Genomic DNA, 15612 nt, shown 5'->3' with positions numbered 1-15612 from the left:
AGCCTGCAGCCCCTTGTGCCAGGCAGCCCTTAGGTGGCAAGGCTGGGGCTCATACAGCCACTGCTCTTACATGCATCAAACGTTGCTGGCATACCCCTGCAGAAAGAGAGGAGTGTTTGCATGTGTGAGCCTGGAAGGAGTTCGGTGTCCAGCTCCAGTAAACAAGTTGCAAAGCTGATTGGAGAGGAGATGCCAGCTCCCTGGGCCGGGCTCCAGAGCAGCCAGGGGCGGCTGGAGAGGGACTGAAGGGCTGCCGATGGCGCTGTTGGGTTTGCACATCTCTTTTCCCAGCCCTGTGAGGGAGGCACAGGCTCCTGCAGTCCCACCGCCGCTGGGGCTCGAGTGCAGGCTGCTGTGGAGGTGCGGTCCCCTGCGGATGTCAAGATCATGCTTCTTCCCTGGGGTGACCCAGCACCTCAAAGGAAGAGGAATGCACTGTGCCCCAGGGTTGCCTGCTCTAGCTTTGAGCACTGCCCAGGCTCTCAGCTGCTTTGTTTATAGCTTTGTTTATGGCATTGCCAATTTTCTTGTGTCAGGTTTAGGCACAAGCATTCTTTCCACTGCTGCATAAGAAAATAATTAGGTGAGGATGGAAAGGACATTCCTCTTTTTCAGAACAAAGGAATCAGCCATGGCTGTTACCGGGCACTGCTCACAGCATCCAGAGCCATGGTCCTGCCCAAGCAGTGGCTCTCCCTCAGCGGGCAGGCAGGCAAGCTGGTGGTGTTGCAGGAAGTGCCAAAGCACATGCTGGTATTTCCTCTGACGCTGCTGCCCCATAAGCCAGCTGCCAGCACCAAGGTCAAAGCCTGAACACACTCAGCCCCGGTGCTCCGGTAGCACTTGCTCACCTGCCAGGTTACCTTCCCTCTCCCCTGCTTGCAGGACCCCAGCTGGAGGGGGTGTGCTGGGGTCCTGCTCCACTCCAGATCCAGTGTGCTTTAGGGAGACTAATTCCCTGTGCTTCTGCTCCTTTCCCGGCTCTTCTGCACCCTGGAGGGTGAGTAGCAGGGCTTCCATCCCAAGGAGGGGAGAGCTGTGATCTGAGAGGCCTAAAAGTCAAGGGGCAGGAGCCACTGGTTTCAAATAGGAGAGGCTTTAGCAGTGCAGAGACAAGGTACTGGGGGAGCTGGACTCCTCTGCCACGAAGGTTTTGGGAAGCAGATGGTTTGGTGAGGGCCTGGGGACATGGCACCTGCAGTGGGAGAGGCTGAAGGAAGAGGAGCATCAGTGGGACAGGGTGCTGTAAGGGCCTGGGGAGCAGCAGGCATAGGAGGAGAGCTAGTGCTCTATGTAGGAGCCACCCCATGCATCAAAAGGGGCACAAGAAATTAGACAAATTCATGGGCTGATATGACAATTTGCCTTTTCAACCCAGCGGCTGAGCTGCAGCTGAAGGTGCCCCTACCCCGCGGGCTGCTGAAGACGTGAGGGCACACCCAAAGGATCGCTCTTTGTGCACACAGAGTTCCTCGTGTTCTCCCGCAGGCATCCAGGCACAGCACCCAGGCTGGGGATGTTGAGTGAGGTGCACCTTTCATCCGCCTGAGCTTGGCATGATGAAAACAGGTTGACAGATGTTACTGGCTGCAGGACCTGGGGCAGGGACATATGCCAGTGAACATCTGCTTCCTGTGAGTACGGGCAGTGCTCTCCTCTGCCTCCTGGCCCACAGAGGTGCAGTGAGAGGTCTTTAGCCACCCACCAAGCTCATAGATGCTGGTGTAGGCCAGAAAGAACCTACCCCAGGTAGACCCTGTTTCTGGACTGACATGGAGCCTGCACTCCTCTAGGAGGCTTTGCTCACTGACGGAGATGGCCAAGGGCAGCAGAGAACAGCAGAGATGTGGCAGAGCTGAGCTGATGTGTGTGGCTGAAATGGGGTTTGTGCTCCCCACTCTCCATTGTCCTATTCTTCCCTCAGAATTTCTCAGTGTGTATAGAGCAGTCATTTGAAGTCATCCCTCAACCTCCAGGTGCCCATGAAGAGACAGATAGGGGGAAGGATGAACATCCACTCTAAGCTGGTGGGGTGTCTCCTAAAAGATCTCTCTTAGCTGAAGGACCTGAAGCTTTCAGGTGGATGCTTTCCTAGCCTGGACCTATACAAGGAAGAGTCTAAAGCCACAGTTGGGTTTGAGAGCATCCGAGAGCTCTGTAACCAGGGTGGGATGGCAAATAATGCTCTTCCCATTGCTTTGCCTTTCTCCTGTGAGATGCGATCAAGAGCAGCGAGAGGGCTTAGCGGTGCTGATGGAGCTCCACAAGCCCCCCAATGCTGGGGGGCGGTGGGGTATTCCTCCGGTATCCGCATGTCCTCCTCCGTGAACCGCACACCCGGGGCTGTTCCACCTTCCCCGAGCGCTTCCAGCTGCGGAGGGAGCCGGCGGCAGGCGGGGCGGCAGGGAGGGCTGCGGGAGCGCACGCCGGCAGACGGGCAGGCGGCGGACGGGTCTCCCTGGCCAGGCAGGGGTTAAGGCTTCTCTGTTGTAGTTTGTTTCCCTTTGCCAAAGTGGGTGTTGCTGGAATGTCTCCTCTCCTAAGGAGGGGGGCCGAGCCGTGTCCTCTGGAGAGGGGGGATGTCAGCATCAAAAAGAAACAAAAGGGGGAGGTTTCCAAAAATAAAACCCTCCATCCCCTCCAGGCGCTGCCAGTGCCAGAGGCAGGCGCGAAGGTGCTCGGAGCTGCTTGCGGAGCGCGGGAGCTCTCAGGGAGCCCGGCAAGCGGGGCCGGCTGCTTTCCCCTTCTTCCTCCTCCTCCGGTCCGCCCGGCAGCCAGCGCCCCTGCCTCGGCACCGCTGTCAGCGCCCCGGGCCCCGGTGGGCGGCAGGTCCCGGCTGAGCCCCGGCGCGGGATGGGGCGGTGAGCGGAGAGCCGGCGGTGCCCGCTGCCCCGCACCCGCCGCACGATGCCGGTCGGGCGCTGAGCGCTCCGCGCAGCCTGTCTGCCCCACTACCGGCTGACACCATGTGGGGCGCCGCCGCCAGCCTCCTCCCGCTCACCTTCGCTGTCCTCCTGGGCTTCGCCGAGTGCCGGCCGGACTCCGCGGCCAGGCTGGAGTCGGAGCACGGGCGAGCGGCGCGGCCGCGGGGTCGGGGGGCTGCCGTAGGGGTGGCGAGCGCGGCGCACAGCCTGTCCCCGGCGCGCGGAGCCCCCCTGCCGGCGCGGCCCCTCCCCGCCGCCCTCCACGTGGATCGCGGCTCCGCGGCCGCCGCGGGGAGCCCGAGCGGAGGTGACAGCCGGAGGCAGCGTCCTGACCGCTGGCTGCCCGTCTCCCTGGGCCAGGCGGGCGATGACGGGCTCGGTCCCGGTCCGGAGCAGAGGAACAGGCAGGATCCGCCCCGCCAGCGGCAGGGCGGCGAGCTGAAAGCTCGGGTCGTGCCCCGCTCGAAGGAGCCGAGCGGCAGAGGGAGGATGCTGGGGTAAGTGCTGCGGGCGGACCCTGCCGCGGGTGGACCCTGCCGCGGGTGCGCGGCGTGAGCCGGGGCTCTCCCGGTGCATCATCCCCGTCCCATTCCCGCGGGCGCTGCGGGGCGGAGCGGGACCCTCGCTCGTGCCGCGCGTCTGCCCCGCACGTGCGGCCGGCCGCCCGTCGCGCGGCGGGCCCGGGGGGGTCCGGGGCCGCGGGAGGTGAGAGAGGACGGAGCGGCCTCCGCTCCGCTCTGTGCAGGTACCTGGCCTCTTGGCGCTTTCCTCCCATTGCGGGCCCCTCGCACGCACTCCGTGCGGCCGCTTCCCATGGCTGCAGCTGGCTCGGCCGGGGGAGGCTTCCTACGACTTGCCTGGCAGGACCGCTTCCAGCTCCAGCCTCTGGCTGTAGGAGGTGGAGGGGAGATCGTATGGCAAGGCCAGCTGCTGCGAGGGCAGCCTGCGAGCGGGATGTCTGGTGCAGTCTGACGTACCCTTCGGCCCCATATCCCCTCCTCTGGGAGGTAGTGCCCTCTCCGCTTTGCCGTGGGTGATGCCCCTTGTGATGAGCTCCTTTGACAGCTGGGAAGGGCCACCAAAGCCATGGTGCAGGCAGTTTGACCCACACGTGTGTCTATGTGTGTCCACTCTCCCTGTGAGCCCTGCCAGTGGAATACTGAGGGTAGGCACTGGGCTTACGGCTCTCTGACGCTGCAGAAATGCCCTCTGCTAGCATTGGGTGGGGAGCTTCACTACAGTACAGAATGCAGCTCAGTCTCTGAGGTTTCTCTCTCCCGTAATCACTTCCTTGCAAAATTTCAAGATAAGAGATGTTCCCTGTGCCACTCTGTGTACTTTCCTTCAACAAATCCACAGAAGCACCAAACTTGCTCTTCTTCCATTATGTTTGATACCTGAAGTATTTATCACCAACAGATAGGCAATGGCAGGTAGGTCTTGAGCAGATTTGAACTTACCCAGTCCATTAACCTGAGTTTGTCAGCTGCCCAGACTGAGAGTCTTGGGAAGATCCAGCCCTGCTCAGTCAGGGTTGGGCTTTTTGGGGATCAGAAGGATTTTACCCTTTCTGCAGTCAGTGTTGTCAGCATTGCTTTGGGGTCACAAGGCGGTTCAGTTGGATTTGAGCTGTGTGTGATGTAGCCCGTTTCTTTCTATGACTACTCTGAATGGTCTCCACCAGGTTTTCAGGCTGCAGCTGCCTCCAGTGTCAACAGCCACCTTGAACTATTGTCAGAAGGGGCGGGCAGCCCCAAGGCTCACACTATGTTCAGAAGAATGCTGAACCTCTTTGCAAGTAGCTTTCTTTCAGCCCTTAATCAAGGGTGTAATCAGTGGTTGATCCAGCTGTTGATCTGTTACCAATGAGATTCAGCTTCCTTGGGTATTGGAGAGTGCTGTTGCCTCCAAGCTTAGAGGCAGGAAGAGCTGTGCCTCGGTGCTGTGTTCCCCACACAGGCTGTGCTGCGCTCTGCTTCTGCTCTGCCCTGGAAGATGAGAGCTGGGGGATATGGAGCTTGCTCCAATCCCCACGAACTTGAACTCTGGAAAGTGCGTATAATGGCTTGTCATCAGTGGCTTTCCATCTCTTCTGGAGTCCAAATCGGCACTTTTAAGCTTTTCTATGACCTACTGTCTTTGGAGTGTATGAGAAAACCTAGCTGCAATAGTTGTCCGTGAGTAACCACATGGCATTACTCCTCATGGAAAGCTAGCTGCTGCTGCCTCCATCCATTTGGTGAGACTCCGTCCTTCCACCTCATCCATCTTCTTACGCCCCTTGCTGCACCGGACACATTTCCATCCAGGAAACTCAAGGCCCCTAAAAACCTTCATTTCGTGATGTTTCATTTTTCTGCCAGGTGGGATATTTTCTGTTCTGCTATTTACACTGAACTCCTACTACTCTCTAGTATGACAACCTTCATTTTCCCTTACTCAGGTAGCTTTGTAGGCCGCATTAAACCCTGGTGCTATTTATTTATACAGTTACTTTGGCTTAAAATCTCAACTCCTGTGTGGGTTGCCCTTCCTGATTCCCCAATCAGATCTCTCTGCTGGTACTTCCAGGGGGCCTGCACAGTCTTGGGGATGAAAATCCCATTTATCAGCACTACATCCTTTTCTGGATAATTATTTTTTCTTTTTGTTTGATAGTGGCATAGCCAAGATTGAGTTTCTTTCCTGGGGACCGTTTGGATGTGTCTGCCATCCTGCTCACATCTGACCTTGTTGCAGATGGGACTTGCTTGCACCCTTCCATGAGTGTGTCCAACCGCAAGTCTTGTGAGAGATGGGTTTTAGTGTTTCCTCCTGGAGGCTCATTGTGAGGTGACTTCTGACACTACAGCAAATACTGCAGAAAATTACTGTCTTCTGAGTGAGGAAAACAATCCAGCCCCAGGAGAATCTCTGCTGTGCTGTGCTCTGCTTAACACACCTATTTCTCAACACCTCACGACTAGAAAGATTTTCCTTCCATGTGTCATGGGGTAGGGAGCTCCCATGCTCTAATGTGTGCCAGCTACGGTTGTACTTGGGTGCCAGATGCATCCCTAGTTAGGGCTGGCCAGTCCTGCTGGAAGAACACTGTATGCATCTCCCTCCACCTCTGTGTTCCCTGGGATGTGACACCCTCGTTCTCTGCCCTGTGGTTGGGAGGGTGGGTCTCAGTGATGATCCTCAGGTGATGTACACAAAATCAGAGGAAGGTGGGTAACAGGGGAGCAGTCTGGGGAAGCCTCTACTTCTGGTACCTGCCTGGATAATTTTCAGGGGCATATGAGGCTGCCCAGCTTAACACGATGGGAGTCCCACACTCTCTCATTCTCCCTCCCACCTTCTTTTTGTGTATTCTGTCCCACAGTTCTTGTTTAATTGCTGTTGTAGACACCATCTGTGGCTATTTAGTCCTGCTTTACCCAGGCGTTGTGGGATGTAGGTTCTTGCTGCAGTATGTGTATGTTGCTGCTCAGGAGCGGAGGCAGTTAACGCTGATGTGGACTTGGCAGAGGATTTTCAGTGGCTCATCGATGCCAGCAGCCTTTTGCTAATGTTCTTCATAGAGTCTGACTGCAAATGTTTCATACACAGTTGGATAAAGTTCACTGTCCTGCAGTAGAAAGGCAGACCTGATGATCTAATGGTCCCCCTGGCCTTCTGCTAGGATGCTGAAAATGACCTGAATGGAGCCAGCATATCTGGCAGCACAGAGTGCTGCATGAAGTTGGAAGATGATGCATAGATTGCTGTTAAAATAAGTAGTGAAAAAAAATAGTTCTACTGAATGGTTCAGAAACAGTATGTGGTCATCGCTGAGGCTGTGCACATGTTAAAACTATGCAAAGGCACAGTCTTACTACTGTTCTTGTTTTCCTTCCCCCTAGCACTTGTTAGAGTTGTTTGACTCTGGTTACAGATAACTCTGCAAGCTTCTGCAGGCTTTTCTCATCCTGGGTACCACTTTGCACAGTGGGGATCCTTAGGATATTGGCCTTTGGCTGCTGCAGCAAAGACGGTGATGAAGGACTGGCTTGTTACAGCTTCTCTGCCCAAGCTGCAGGTTGTGCTGGAGCATGCAGTCAGGGCTGTGAATGGTACTTCTGGATGTAGGGAGAAGCTACATGGCTTTAGCTCTGAGGGGTGTCAGGGAGATGTCTGTCCCAGAACAGGAGCAGGCAAGTGAATAATGCCTGATGCCGACCTCCTGTGCACCAAGCTCTCACAAGGTGCCAGGGACTATGCCTGGGTGTGGATGGTACATCCTAGCAGCAGAGTGAGGAGCGAGCTTGGTCTGCAGTTGCTTACTTCTGCCTGTGCTGTTTGGAGACCTCGGAGTGTACCTGGCACTTGAGGCAGGGGCTGAAATGTGGATCCAGTGCCTCACCCTGCATTTTGCCAGAAAGGCAATCCCAAAGACCCACGTCTGCACTAGTGAGCTATACCTTAGGGCTTTCTCTGGCGCTGTGGCTATTCAGCTGCCTGAGCTCTCCAAAAAGGGGAATCAGACTATTGGAAATGGTCTCTGTCTGCTCCAGTCTGAGCTGGGCTGGGAACTATTTTTGAAGGTGCTAAGTGGCCCATGAGCCCTGTAGCAGCCCAGTGTTACAGGCAATCAAGCCCCAGTGCCTGGGATTGTCCCCAGCAACATTTTCTTTCCTAGGAAAGATGTGAGCTAGCTGGCTTGGCCTTTAGGAAGGTAAATACAGTAATTAACCTATTCTACTGGTACGAGACAGATAGGAAAGACAGACGGTTTTCCCAAGGCTTGTTTTGACATCAGTGGCAGGGCTGGGAATAAGGCATCCCTGCGGAGCGTGACCTAGTTAGGTGTGTTCAGTGGGATTTCAGCTTAGGACACCTCTGTGAGGACATGTCTTCTGATCTGATCTGGGGCTGTGTTGAGCTTCTTTCCACCTGGGAGAGCTGCTGACCCCTTCATGTGCCCACCAGTCCTCTCGTCGTTCTGCATCCCAGGCTGCAGGGTAAGAGTCCTGCTCCCCTCGCTACTGCCGGGCTCCCAGTTTCACATGGTGGGTAAAAAGGAGGCAGCCTGAGTGCTCAGCCTTGCACAGCTGCTGAGGGCTTCAGAGTTAGGAGCATGGCTTTGGCTCATGTCATTGTTAGGTCTGCCAGGAGCTTGGTGCATCATGGCACCAGCAGGTCCCCTTGCTGGGCAGCTCCACCTGCTGCCTTGGAAGCCCGCATCCCCTGTGCAATGCAGAGTGATCAGGGACTGCTGAGGGTGTACAGGTAGCTCCACAACAGCCACCCTTGGGACGGTGACACCGGACCTGGAGAGACCCTGCCACGTGTTTTGCAATCCAGAAGCAGTGCTGGATGGAGAGACCCGGGGCTGGATGCGCCCTGTGTGTGGCTTATGCCTGATCCATGTCTTCACCCAAAGTGTTGGTGATGGCACGTGCAGCAAGACAAGCACATCTGGGGGCTGTTACTCTCGAGCGCCATCCCTCCACACTGTAGACATGCTGTGCTCCTTAAACCTCCTGGGATTCATTCTGAGTTCTTTGTAAGACAGTGAAAACCACATGGCTTTCAAGTCATGCAATTGTCAGCTAAAAGCTTTAAATAGAACCAGACCTGCTCATTACTGGGTCCCATGCAGCAGAGGCCCCATAGCTATTTTCCTGCTGCTGATGTTCTTGCTTTACTTGGGACCCCATGCTCTGTGAGGTCCTGTGCACTGGACTTTCATTGTGAAATAGTTGTGGTCCTTCTCTGCACTCCAGTACTACATGCTGCTCCTCCGAAGTGCTCACTTCCAGGCCTGGAGGTCCTCCCTGCCTCTGCCTCTGCTATCCTCTCATCCAAGAGGTTGTGGAAGAAAGGGACGTTCCTGTCCAGGTACTCCCTCTGCCCCTGCCTCTGAGGGCATTCCTGCCTGGCTGCTCCGCTCTCCACATGCTGGGCTGTCCTCCCTACAGGAGCATCGCCCTGGTGCTTAGCATCTCCCTTCAGCTCGGGCTGGCAATTCATGTCTGGAGTTGGCAGTAACACAGAGCAACTGTGTTAATGAGAGGTTTGTGCTGAGCCCAGCAGGGGTTTCGTGCCATCAAGAGTGATCTTGTCTGCTCAAGCTTGGGCCCCTGTCTGTTTTAGTCTCATACCTTTCTTCCTACAGTCTCTGGCTCACTGGTGGTGTTGATGAGCACCTAGCAGTATGCTCCCTCCAGCATGCGTGTGAGACATGTAGATAAAACTTGAACTTTAATCCCACAAAGGGATTAAAAGAGTGTGATTCAAAGCCAAAACAGCTTCTCTGGGGAAAGCAAAGATGTGTATGCTGCTGCTTGGAGTGGAGTCTCTCAGCAGACCTTAATTACCTAAAGATCAGCTCCAGCCCAGTAGTTTTCTCTCTTTACTGATCTGGATGTCTTTAAAAAGTTGAAGGACTTTCATGGGCTCTTATGCAGTAAGTAAAGGAAAGTTTGCTTTCCTTGGATACTTTCTGGGAATGCCTTAAAGATGAGACCCATGGATGTATTTGGGTTGACAGACAAAAAGCTGAAAATTGGTATATTTTAGCACAGCCAGAGCAGATGTGAGTGTATGCAGGAATTACTTTGGCTTGTTCTGTTTGCAGGAAGTCACACCAAGGGAATCTAAGTGCTTTCTGCCTGTAAAAATCTACCCAGGTTAGTAAAACATTGATCCTGAAGGGCTGGATAGCACTTTACAAGTGATGTGGCTTCTCAGACCACTTCCCCTTCCCCTTCTCTACAGGCAGCTTCATTCATGAACACCAGAACAATCCTTGGCACACCTGCTACCTGCTGTCTTTGGCTCTCCTGAGCCCCACAGCTTGAGCTCTGGCACTTCTGGAACCTCATCTCATGCCATGTGGATGCAGCAGTCACAGGGATACCATTTCAGAGCAGGATCATCTTCTGACCCTGCTGTGTTCATGTTAAAGCCAATCCAGAAGAGTAATGTGCATGTTTCCGTGGTTTCTGTAAATTCTGTCAGCAGCTCTGACTGCCTTGTCCAGCATTAGAAATAAACGATACTCCTTACTTTGTTTCCAGAGGCTTTCCAGAGCTTTCAGCCTGCCTATTTCTAAATCTCTACCTTTTGATGACTATACTCTCCCATCTACCTAGGCATGGAAAAGTTACATATTCCTAAAACCTTCCCTCCAAGGTGAGTAAATGTGCTTGGAGACCACCCTGCAACTTGTTATTCCTTCTCATTATAGACATATAAATATGAGGTGTGACTAGAGGAAGCAAGATTAGCTGCCTGCTTGGGCACTGCAGAGCACCTCTTGGAGGCACAGCACTGCCTCTGATAGCTGTATGTTGACAGCGATCAGTACCTGAAAACACATAAGGGAAGAGGTGGGGAGGACATCATTTATGTAAAGGTAGTCAAAAAGTTGCTGCAGCAAAGTGCTGGAGTTAACAACCATGGGATGATCAGAGCATCCTGGAATTCGTGTAGCACTGTGCATGTCAGGTAGACACAAACTTCATAGAGTCCCCAGGCCCTGGGGTCATGGCACCAGAGGCAGATAACAAATGCAGGACAGGGGTGCTTGCAAAGGGAGAGCAAGCCAGGAGTGGCTGGTGCGGCTGCTGGAGGGCTGTGCCTCTTGTGGTAATGAGCAATGAACAGCACCAGGCAGCAGCAGTTAGGTGGAGAATGAAGCGTTGTCTTTGGCCAAAGCAGCTCCGGACATTTGCGGAGGCGAGATGCTATGACCAAAGTTGGAGTCAGGCCCAACTTACACCCCAGTGCCATGAAGTGCCATTAGATCTTTAGTGATCCTGGGCTGCTGGCCTCCAATTGCTCTCGGCAGGAAAATGGTTCCTCTGAGCACTGTGCCAGGAGCCCAGCATAATGCCAGTTGGGCATTATACTCCCAGAGGGATCGCTCACACTGCAGCATTCACATAAGCCCTTGGGGGTTTCTTTTCCAGGCACTTAAACAACTCGGCCCTTGTCCCATTGGTTTTGATCTCAGCTGCTGGTCCATCTGGAAGGAAATATCACATGCTGCAGGAAATAATTTTACGGGTGACTCAGAGGTGCTGGCTGCAGAGAGACCTCAGCTTCCCCTTCTCCTAACCACGCTGCTTTGTCTCTCCGCTTAGGCCAAATGTTTGTGGCAGACAGTGTTGCCCAGGATGGACCACGGCTCTCGGCACAAACCGCTGCATCAAACGTGAGTATGACAGTCTCAGCTTGGTGTGCATCTCCTGATGCACCCCTACAAAGTGCTCGGGTATGGCTGCAACCACGCACATGTCCCCTGCACTGTGCCAGGGCAGGAGGTGGATTGTGGGGTCCCTGCAGGCAGTGCTGCAGCCTCCTCATGGGGCTGCCAGGCTGTGGGTCAGCTCTCCCCAGCTGCTGGCGAAGTCTGAGCATGCTGAGTAATTACGGCTTTACTTTATTATCATTATTACTGTCCATCCCAAGCAGGGTCTTGTTGGGGCAGGGCATTGCAACGGCATGTTTATGGATGGGTTTCAGGCCCTGGGCTCTCATCTTCCTGTTTGAAGCAAAAGGCAGGTCTGTGAAAGTCCCAGCAGGTGGGAACCAGCAGTGTGGGATTGTGCTCATGTGGGCGAGCAGTGCTGATGCTGAGGGGCAGATCAGGGCTGCAAATTACCTGGATGCTATTAAGGAAAGCAATTAATGGAGCTGGCACAAGGGCTGGGCCGGGTAGGGCTAGCGGGTGGTGCAGCATGTGGGTGTGTGAAATGGCAGGGGGTGCAGTGTGGGAACTGCCGGGGCAGGGCCCTCCTGCCTGCTCACAGAGGGGTTAATAAGGGCTGTGTTCCTCTGAGGGCTCTGTCACAGCCCTGGGGCTGAAATAATTCTGGGCTCCCTGACACAGCACTGAGAGGAAAGGGGTTTGGGCAGGCACAAGTGCCGTGCATGCCAGGGGCAGCTGCGCTGTCATCTCCATCCCCAATAGCTCCGCAACCACAGCGCAGCCCCTGCTGTGATCCCTGTCCCTAACAATGGGGTTACACGATCCAGCCCACCCACGGTCCTCCCCAGTGCACCTGCCTGGTCCCAGGGAGGCGCGAGGCTGCGTGCAGTGCCTGGGCAGCTCAGAGGACAGGCAGCTCGCAGGCACGGGGCAGGCTTTCCGGCTGGGAACGCCCTGCCCGGGATCGCGAGGCGCATCTGTGTTCACTCGAGTGGCAGCAGCTGCCCAGATGTTTAGCGGGGAAAGAAGCTCAGCTTTGTTTGCTGCGGGATCTCATGGAGCTTCAGCAGTGCTGGGATAATTGCATTAGCGATCGCCGCTCGGGAGCTAGGGGCCAAGGGCTGACTCACCTCCCTTCTCGCTCTCCCCCCTGCCATCGGAAGCCAAACGGTAGAGAGCGTGCTGTGCTGCCAGACAGCGTCTGTAAACAGAGCGCGGGGCCAGCAATGGCAGCATCTTTCTCTCATTAGGGATTTTCATAGGAGCAGTAGATCTGGGCTCACAGCCATGCAGGCTGTCTAGCAGTTGCTCAGGTGCTGGGCCCTCGTCCCCAGGGATTCATTAAAAGGTCCGTGTCAACATGATTGGGCCTAACAGTGTCCCTCTGACAGGGGATGGTAAATCTCAGGCAGGATTTAGGGGGAGACTGGTGATGTGTAAACATCTTTTCATTCCCAGCTACCTCCCTCACCAGGCTTTTCTGCTGGAGTTCAAGCTGCTGGAGATGTTCATCTGTTTTTAAAGCTGCCAAGGCATGCTGGACAGCCTGTCCCAGTTAGTTTCTGCACTGTAATGCTGTCTAGTGTCTGATCCCATGGTTTTTTATATGGGCATTTCAGGGAAGTTACCGAGGTAGAAATGCAGCCAGAGGGAACCTCTTAGTGTGATGGAGCAGGGAAGAAGTTGGCATTTGGGTCTTGGGCAGGACCTTGGTTTTCATAGATTTGATCTTGGGTACAAGAGAGATGATAGGCCAAATTCTTATCTCCTTCCTATCATCTACCAAGCATGGTGATTTCTTCCTTCTTCACCCATGCTTCTCCAGGGACTTTCCTCTTGTGTTATCTCTTGCATATGACTGAACTCAAGCCATGAGCAGGTGTCTCTAGCCTTTTGGCTTGCTCTAGCTTTGAGGACCAAAGTGCAGTGTGGACTTGGGGAGTTATCAGAGAATCAGTGGCTGGGAGGATGAAAAAGAGAAATCTCTCTCTTTGGGACACCAACATTTCATGGGAAAGTGGAAGTGAGCTGAGGGGGTTTAGCCGGAAGACCTCACCTGCTTGCAATAGGCTTGCTTTCTACCCACATGCTGCCAGCTTATCCCATGAAACTGCATACAGGGCATCCCGCAGGAGGGGACATTAGGGATAATGAGCTACATTTGTATTTGGGTCCAAGGAGTTAATCCAACCTCCTGCCTGTTTAACTTAGAATCATAGAATCAATTAGGTTGGAAAAGAGCTTTAAGATCATCAAATCCAACTGTTACCCCGGGACTGCCAAGACCACCACTAATCCATGTCACTGAGGGCCTCATCTACACAGGTTTTGAACACTTAAATACTGGGATGAGACTCAGGCCTTTATGTCCTGGGTTTGGTGGAGAAGAAACCCGTACACACAAGCTGACCAGAAGCTCCCTTGCACTGTTCATATTTCAGGGACTGCAGAGGCTGTGGTGTGCCTTGTCAATAACTTAGCTGCTGCCTATTAGCTCATCACCCTTCCCTTCTGCTTAAGAGCAAAGGAATCCTCTTGCTCATCCTCCCGACGTTAGTTCATCAACCTCTACTTTCATTGGCATTATTCACTATGGTTCTTTGTTACTTCCCAACATAGCAGCCTGGGCTGATAATGTAGGGTGAGATTTTTTCCTGACACAGATATTTTAAAGTTTAAAAGAAACATTTTTAATCAGCATGTTGGGAAGGAATAAATCTATTAATGTGCTTTCTAATCTCACACAGATGGTCTTGCAGTTAAGATACTGGATGAAGGCGCAGGGACTCCACAATGAGTCGCTGGCTCTACTGTGGTCTCACAGTGTGTCTTCAGACAGTCACATTAGCATTTGGGGCTTTTACACATCTGCAGAATGAAGGTGACATTCACATGGTCTCTCCTGTTGGGTTTCTTCTGTACAGTGACTGTAGGGCCCTTTGAGCCCAGACTGGTTTTCATTGAAGTTCTGTTTTCCCTCTATTATTCCTTCATTGCTGTTGATATCCCTGCCTGTCAGCCTGCACAGATCTCTCACTTGTGTTAAGTTATCCTCCCCTTCCAGGTGTGCTGACGTGATCAGAGCTTTAAGTTAGACTGAGATTACATCTCACTCTGCATCAATAAGCAAACTTTTCCATGAGAAAGTGGACTAAATCACCCCAGTGGTACAAGTCCTTCAACATCTTCCCAGTTTTCCTGTGGATGTCTAGCTGAATGAACAGGTTCCCCTGCACTTAAATGGGACTGAGCAGGAGCTGCTTACAGTGAAGATCTACATCACTCTCCTTGACCTAGAGCATGCGCAAAGCAGCAGGGACACAGTAGTTGAATGTCACTTTGCAAAGCCATTGCTCAATCCTGGGCCAGGTGCGCCTGCAAGGTGATGTAGATTGGACGTGGTGGCCTTCCCCTCTGAGGGTCCTGACTGCCTGGCCTAAGTGAGTGGTGAGAGTCATGCCACAGTCATCCTTGCAGTGTGATCTTGCAGGGCTAGACAGCAGCAGACTTGATCTGTGAGGGCATTGCTAGATGCTCTTGAACAAACTGGCATTGCTACTAATAATAATTCAGCAGTGCTCCAAAACTTACCCTTTTATTAAGAGTTTTGAGATGGCTCTTTTTGCTTTCCTTAAAGCCACAGGTCCTGGAACAGGTGATTACATGAGACTACAGTGAGAAGACATGAGTGGCTGTTATCTTAACAGAAATTGTTCATAGCCCCCACAGCTGGGTATTGACATCTCAGAGTAACCCTTGGGCTCAGAAGCCAGAAAGCAAAGAGGGAGATTCCAAACAAACTGTCTTGTTCCTTCTGTCGTTGTTATGGTTTTGGAGATCTGACTCATGATTTTACACACTTGGCTTTGGCAGTACTTCCACTGAACAATCTGCTGTCCCTACATCACAGAGCTCGACTGAGTGAAAACCAGTGACTTTTTAAAGCTCTTTCGAGTTCTGCCTGAGTCTGCAAAGGCAACTGGGAAGGGGATTAATCCTAGGGCTGGAATATTTGTCTTCTCTGTATCAGTTGCCTTAAGGGCTTTTTAGAGTGCCTGGTCACTTATCACTGCCATCCTGCTGAAGGGCACAGCCTAACACGACTATGAGTGTTGTTAGTGGGAGAGGCTGTGAGAACTGCTGTGGTCCCAGGTCCGGGCGTCGCGGCTCTGCAGTATTTCAGCACGTGAAGCAGTTGTTTTCAATGGCAGGCTTCCTGGGCTGGTGGCGTTTGTTAAAACAGGCATTTATTGTGAGATAATGGTGGGGACTGGCAGCCTATTTAAATCACAGCTGAGTTTTATATTATAAATTACATCAACTTTTGGAGGGCCAGACTTCCCAGAGACATGGTTAATTCCTGACTGACTAGGACCCTGTCTCTGTTCCAGAGTCTGCAGTGGTGGCTGATTTATTCTACTGGGGGATTTCATCAAAACCTCTGGCTTTAACGTATACAGCTCTACGTGACTTGGGTTCTCCCTTGTCTTGAGATCTCTCTCTTTT

At 53.3% G+C, this 15612-nt stretch overlaps 1 protein-coding gene across 1 annotated transcript in view; it reads left to right on the top strand.

The window, feature by feature from the left end:
- Positions 1-2966: 2966 nt before the first annotated feature.
- The window catches only part of LTBP2 (latent transforming growth factor beta binding protein 2), a gene marked incomplete at its 5' end in the record, with an annotated part of 71951 nt that continues 59305 nt past the window's right edge, over positions 2967-15612 (top strand). Inside the window, 2 exons of the mRNA XM_080620000.1 lie at positions 2967-3421; positions 11039-11109. Of these exons, the coding sequence (XP_080476126.1) occupies positions 2967-3421; positions 11039-11109 (526 nt within the window). The remainder of the gene's footprint in view (positions 3422-11038; positions 11110-15612) is intronic.

This window comes from Psittacula echo, assembly GCF_963264785.1.
Source record: "Psittacula echo genome assembly, chromosome: 5".
Lineage (NCBI taxonomy): Eukaryota > Metazoa > Chordata > Aves > Psittaciformes > Psittacidae > Psittacula > Psittacula echo.
This window is presented reverse-complemented; position numbering and strand designations above follow the sequence as displayed.